Consider the following 6,635-nt stretch of genomic DNA (forward strand, 5'->3'; position numbering starts at 1 on the left):
TTTCTACGCATGTATATTTCCTTAAATAAATATAACATATAATACATTTTGAGACTTATTTATCAGGTTAAACATTTTTTCTTAATAAACACAATCAACGCAGATTGACTCAGATGATGGTATAATTATACAATTCGGACGCAAAAACCATAGGTGGTTTAGCTGAGACACACTACAACCTCGTTTGCTATGTAAAGCTATTACTTTATTCTTGGACATGCTTTCATATTTCATATTTATGGCTAATGTATAGAAAATTCATTCTTATAAGGTTAAGGTTAATGCTAAATCTGTACATCTATATTAACTCTTAAAGAACTTGATAAACTTATTAAAGGTTTCAACAACGAAAGAAATTACTTTCTAGAATTATAATAGAAAAAAGAAAATTCTCGAATAGATAACTATGTAAATAGTATAGGTACTCCAAGAAACTGAACCTGTTAACGACATCCTTAACCACGGCGCTCAAGAGCACAGCGGATCAAATCAATGCTTTGATCAGCGCCTAAAAATTCCAGACATTTTTAGTACCAATTGGCAGTGTGAAATCGACACACTAATCACCATGATAGGGTTCGAGGTCCATCTAAGACCTCCGTACTATGACAACTTTTAACTGACAAAGTGTCAGTTCTTCCCGCTTTCGTATTTTAACCACAAACACCACGATGCTCCCCAAAGAGGCAGTCTGCATGAGCAGGTTGGAGCGAACTGCAAAGGCTACTGCTTACCTTGGTACCAGAATGAAGTCTCCGGTCAAACCTCGAAAACGAAACTAGTAATAGTTGAGTTTCCATACTACTCTGGACTGATGACCAGGGGTTAAACCTCATACGCTTATTACACACACACACCATTCATACGATAAGCTAACCCTATTACCCAGTTAAACGCCTTTGCCGTCTACACAATTGCCGCGCAAAGTACCCTAGCTCTTCCACATTCCGACTAATGGAAATCACGCCATTAACATCTAAACGTCCATCAGTCGAGCTGATTCTCATACCACCCAGATCCCTAATATCCGAGTATATCGTTTATTCTGCAATAACATGCACCCAATCCCATATACAATCCGCTCAGAGAGAGACATTCCGAAATCCTCTCTCACTTCCATTGCATCCCTTGGCAACTTGGATCACCGTGCCGTAGAACCTATCCCTAGCGACATTTTGTTCGCGCGCATATCTACACCCAGGAGACATGTGGATGTAGTAGAGTCGCTGGAGAAGAGGCACAGCGAGGTTTTTCACTGATTAATCGATGCTCAAGGGGAAGGTTGAAGGGGGAGTGTTCATTCGGGAGCTCACCATCAACTCTTTTTTTCAGACTGTCACACCCCAGTAAGGTCTTCCAAGCAGAAGTGACAGCCTTTTAAATAGTAGCCGATGTACTTATTGAATGAAAATTATCCGAAAAAGTTTTTCATTGTAATATGGTAAATATATAAACTCCCTTTATCTGAACCAAGGCTCCCAATTCATGAAATAAAACTTGAAGATTTTTTTATGGAGCTAAGCTAGTTTTCTTCGCTAAAAGACCTCGGCAAAGCATACTCAAATAGTGTCTGGAGAATATATTTGGGACTTTTGATTCAAATGATTCCAATTCTCCTTGTTTACATATATAGACCCGATAGCATTGTGATGAATCTACTCTTCGTAGGCGAATTCTTTAGGACATCTCCAGGCCTTGACTTTTGTAATAATATCAGGGGATTATTTTAAAACCCTAAAAATTTAGATAAAATTTAGAGCAACTTCCACGAAAATTAAAAGAGTAGACAGCTCTGGAAAACTCAGTACTCAATAAAAGTAGATTATACAAGTATATGTTTGTAAAACCACAAGATTTCATAATACAGTACTTTTCAACAATCAATTACATTGCTTTCTTTGTACCAAGCTGCTTCAAAACTACATATGTAAAACCATTCAAATTCAGATGTTACTTCTTCTCTAATGTTGCATTTTCCGTTCTGTTTTTTTCTAATAAAATTTGTCCAAGGAGAAGATTGTACTGGATCTGCATACGGGTAAAACGCATGTCATTATTGATAGTGATGTGGAGACGACACCCACTGACACCGCAACCACCTCCATGGCAGGTCAGAACCGTGGAGCGGATTTACTTAATAAACTACCGCTCTTGAGATTCTCACCACCCACGCCGACAGCAAGCGGTCTCCAGGCAACTAACACCGTTCCCAAAGCTGGTGTAGTGGCATTGAAGCCACCAGCGATTGTCATCGATGTGGAACCACCAACACCGGAGGAGAAAACACCACGACCACGTGATCTCATCATACCAACATTGACGGTGGAGCATCCGAGTCCAACGAGAAATCGTCATCCGATGATCATATTCCCGGGATCACCGCCACCGCAACGAGCCAGCATAGGTGAAACCAGTTTTATGTTTCCAAATAAGCAACAACAAAAAAGGTATATAAGTAGTGCACATCGCTTTTCGTTTCTTCATCTTTCGTTGTTCCTTACTGTATTCGAAATTCGATTAATCATTTACCTGTATTCACACTAATATTTATGTGCATTCGTATTCCTTAGCTTCATTTAGGCGAGCCATTCACAGCGTTTTAGTTCTTTACACACTTTTTCGAGCGCACATATTGAAATATACGTGTGTATTAGTGAATCCACCCACTAAATCACCTAGACGTTCATAGCTTATCTTTTCTAGCCTGGAAACTGAAAATAATTCCAAATCATATAAATAAGTTTAAATAGCTAATTTTTTTCTCCCGACTCTCTTCGACAGGCTCTTAAAACAATTTGAAAAACCGAACTCGCTAGAATTTCCCTTTGTGCCGCCAATGATTACCGTCACTTCCAATATGAGTGAACTGGAATCGGATGCCGAGCCAATGTCACCAGCCACAAAAACCGGCAATCCAGGTGGATTGATGCCACCAAACCCCGTTGGTATGTGCTACCTGAGTCCATTTACGATGTGTAGTCGTGCCGATCGCACCATCTCCGAAAGCAATCTCAGCTCTTCCGGCTATTCAAGCATGGCGAGCCCCGGTCCAAGTCGCTGCGGCTCTAGTAATCCATTGTGTCCTGGCGAAATGGATGAACCAGGTAGCGGACATTCCGGTGGTGGTCTTTCGCTGCATGTAAGCCTTTTGAATAGGCGAAAAAACTCCGCATTAGCGAGTTGTAAAGAGAACATAACAAATGGTAAAGGTGCAGGCGCTGAAAGTGGCGCGACAGGCAACCGTACCGATCATTTGCATAGACCACGTTCCGATTCTGAGACGTTCTCGGATGAAATCATATTGGAGTCGAATGACGAAGGTATTGGCACCGATCACGTCGACGAGAAAATGGATGATTGCCGCTTGAGCAGCAATCGCTTTAAAACTCTCGGTGCCTATATGGCCGAGCACGTGCTAATTGAGGTAGACGAACCACAACAAGCGACAAATACCAGCACCATCAGCAGCGCGAATGCCAGCAATCAAATGGCACAACTACAGCTGCCTTCTATTGTGATACAAATTGATGGTAACGAAAAGGGTCTATCACCGGTATCGTCACGTTCGGAAAGTCCGCTAAGTGAACGCGCCAGCATGGGACGCTTTTCGCCACATTTTTATGGGCGTAAAGATCAATTGCCCTTCACCGATTCAGATGGTCTCTATGACTTTCCGTCGTCGGACGGTAAAGGTGGCTCCTTCACACATCAGCGTCGTAGCAGCAGTAAAAAACGCGAACGCAAATCATCGAAATGCTCAGCCACTCAATCACCGACAAAGCAACAACTTGATATACCGAGCAAGGAGTCGTTGACTGCAACCACCACGCCGAGCAGTAGTACGCATACATGTAGTAAGCATTGTCTTTCGCATCATCATCCCTGTCCAGCTTCGGCAGTCACTACACGTAAGAGTCCAAAGAGACGACTCAATAGTAGACCACCAGTGGCGAGCAGCTCATCCTCATCGGAGAGTCTAGTTTCACCCAAAGAGTTGGCACTATCAAGACCTCTGCCGCGACGTAAGTTAAAACATACTTAAAACACATTTTCTATACCGATTCTAACTATATTTTTTGTGTCTTACAGGTCTCAATTCTCCGAATCGTGAGAAGCGTCCACGAAAACAGGAGAGCCTCAGCGAAGAAGAGGTGGCCGATGTAAGGGTTTTTAGAATAAATTTCAAAATTAATTTCTATGGTTTTTGAATATCTTTTATTCCATTTTTTTGAAGGCTTTATTGCGCCGTATATCACCCAGCATTGTAAAGGAAGATACCGAAACTGTTAAGCCGAAATGCAAAATAAATCGTTTGCGTGCGATCGGAAATCAAATAAGGTAAGGATTTTTAACCCAAGTAAAACCGAGTTGGTTTTATTTACTATAAGATATAAGATTCCGGAGGCACCGCTGATGGAAATGGGCGACATCCATCTGCAACAATCTATCTATCTATCTAAGTTCTATGGAGTCCTTATATAGTGGAGTGCTCTAGAAAGGACCACACCGGCGAGAGAGTTGTGAATGGTCAGAAGCCGTTGGAGGAGAAAGGCAGTGAGCTTCTTTACGGTTATGTCAAAGCTTGGTGGGAAGGTTGGTAGAGAAATTTACTTCAGCTTCAGATTTCTTGACTATTTCAGTGTCATTCAAGCTTAGGTTGCACCCATTAAGGTTGCAGTCCACACAGATACCAGCCTTAAGCTCATTAACAGTGCCTTCAGAGTTGGTCAAGGAGTACCTGACTTTGCTATCAATAGCATCGATTGAGCTGGCTAGGAAAGGCACCCAAGAACCGCTATCGGTAGAATGACGGCGGGTCGATGCTCTCGTATCCTTTTGTGTTCTATTACTAGATAGCTGGGCTTTGCGGAAACTTACACCATCGCTGCATGCGCCGTTGCAAAAGCCTTTTTGGCCCAATACCGACTAGAAGAGATCTATAGAAAGAACCTCGCCCTCAGCAAGGTTAGCCTCTCCTTAGTTGTGAGGCTTTTAAGAGGCCATCGCCTATTGCCGTCCATGCTGTAAAGTAGGTAAACTTACCAGAAGCCATTCGCAGAAACTGTATGGAAGAAAATGGGGGGAAAACAACTCAACACTTTTTTTTTTTAACTGTCTCATGTTTAGGAGGTTAAGACTTAAACACTTTGGTCGCACTCCTTCACACATCCCTCCGAACTGGATACAAAGCGTTTTGTTAATTTGTAAGTTCAAACACAGGAGTTCTTCTTTTCTATGGCACACAAAGGTCTATATATAGCAGTCTACGTGCGATCATCTAGATCAACCATCTAAGCTAACCTTAGGATTTTTATACAATTTATAAACAATGCTATTTAATGCAGTTCACCAGTTCGGAACTCAAAATACCTGGAGTCATTCCAGTAGTTAGTCTAGGGTTATGTTCTATTAGTTATGAGGATTTAAAATGGAAATAAATGGAGGTTTGCGCCACGACCTAAGGACTATTGTGCTCTCCGCTCTGTCTCACAAACTCACCTAGGACCAGCACTCTAATAAATTGTAGAATGTTGCTGTGTTATTGGGGCGATGTGCCTTAGAACAGAGTTACAAATAAAAAGTGTTAATTGATTATCGATATCATGGAATAACTTGCATGTAAAATTTATATTTCTATGTCACACTATACTCCTTTTACAAATTGTGCTGGAAAGAGCTCTCTAAATTCTTTCACTCAATTCTAATCCAATTCCTCTAATACAGATTTTTGCGTCGCTTGAAAAAGTCTATAAAAACACGTGAGCGTCTAGCTTCACCATCGGATAGTTGTCCCGAAGAGAATACCGACGATATGGACTCGCCGCAGGCCACATCGCCGCTGCTACAACCGGCATCGCCCAGCAAAACGCGCATAGCGTTGTGTCGACAAAAGCGCTTGCCTAGCGGTACTTATGGCATCACAGCGGCTGCACTCAACTCCAGCAACTGGAAAGGCATGGATCGCAGTCTCATCGGCGATGATCTAAACAGCGATTAGACCCAGGCCGCTGTAACGAAGGCGGGCACGAGTTGGTTGTGTTTGCCTCTAAGTGGCGAAGCGTAAGGCTGAAATTTACGAATATTACGTAATATTTAAATGTGTATACACAGTATTTACAACCAATATGCATTAATAGCGTCAAGTGTAGTCGTAAAGGTTGTAGCTTATAAAGAATTTAGTAATATGGAACATAATAATGCTATAAGTAAGTGTAGGTGTTTAAGTTAGTTAAATATGGAATTGATTTTTTGTGAATGGAAAGCAGTGTTAAGCATACACAGTTAGACATATATATAATATATATAGGATATCTACACATACATACATGTTTAAGTAGCAAATATGCATAAGTAACTGTGCCCAGTACTCAGACCCACACACACACATGCGCGAAACTGCAGCTGTGAGTTCGAATATGTGGAGTATATATATACTATACTCCCACTCAAATGCTGTGCAATGCGCCCTTACCGTTGATAGTCACGCCTAAATCCACTTGTATGTATGTACAGTTGTATCCAAAGCAATAGCATTGCAAAACATTCTAAATTCCACTTGCGCCACACAAAGTTCTTAAAAGCAAAAATTAAAGTGGTTCTTCTCGATATTGCATTGTATCGAGCACACGATGCAT

At 41.5% G+C, this 6,635-nt stretch overlaps 1 protein-coding gene across 1 annotated transcript in view; it reads left to right on the plus strand.

Annotated features, from left to right (window-relative positions):
* LOC108974255 overlaps positions 1-6,635 on the plus strand; it is a 50,933-nt gene extending 44,298 nt beyond the window's left edge. The window contains exons 22-26 of the mRNA XM_018941974.1: positions 2,017-2,447; positions 2,782-4,022; positions 4,090-4,160; positions 4,235-4,338; positions 5,725-6,635. Of these exons, the coding sequence (XP_018797519.1) occupies positions 2,017-2,447; positions 2,782-4,022; positions 4,090-4,160; positions 4,235-4,338; positions 5,725-5,998 (2,121 nt within the window). The 3' untranslated portion in view covers positions 5,999-6,635. The remainder of the gene's footprint in view (positions 1-2,016; positions 2,448-2,781; positions 4,023-4,089; positions 4,161-4,234; positions 4,339-5,724) is intronic.

The sequence above is a fragment of the Bactrocera latifrons genome, unplaced genomic scaffold (assembly GCF_001853355.1).
Source record: "Bactrocera latifrons isolate USDA-ARS-PBARC rearing strain unplaced genomic scaffold, ASM185335v1 scaffold_54, whole genome shotgun sequence".
NCBI lineage: Eukaryota > Metazoa > Arthropoda > Insecta > Diptera > Tephritidae > Bactrocera > Bactrocera latifrons.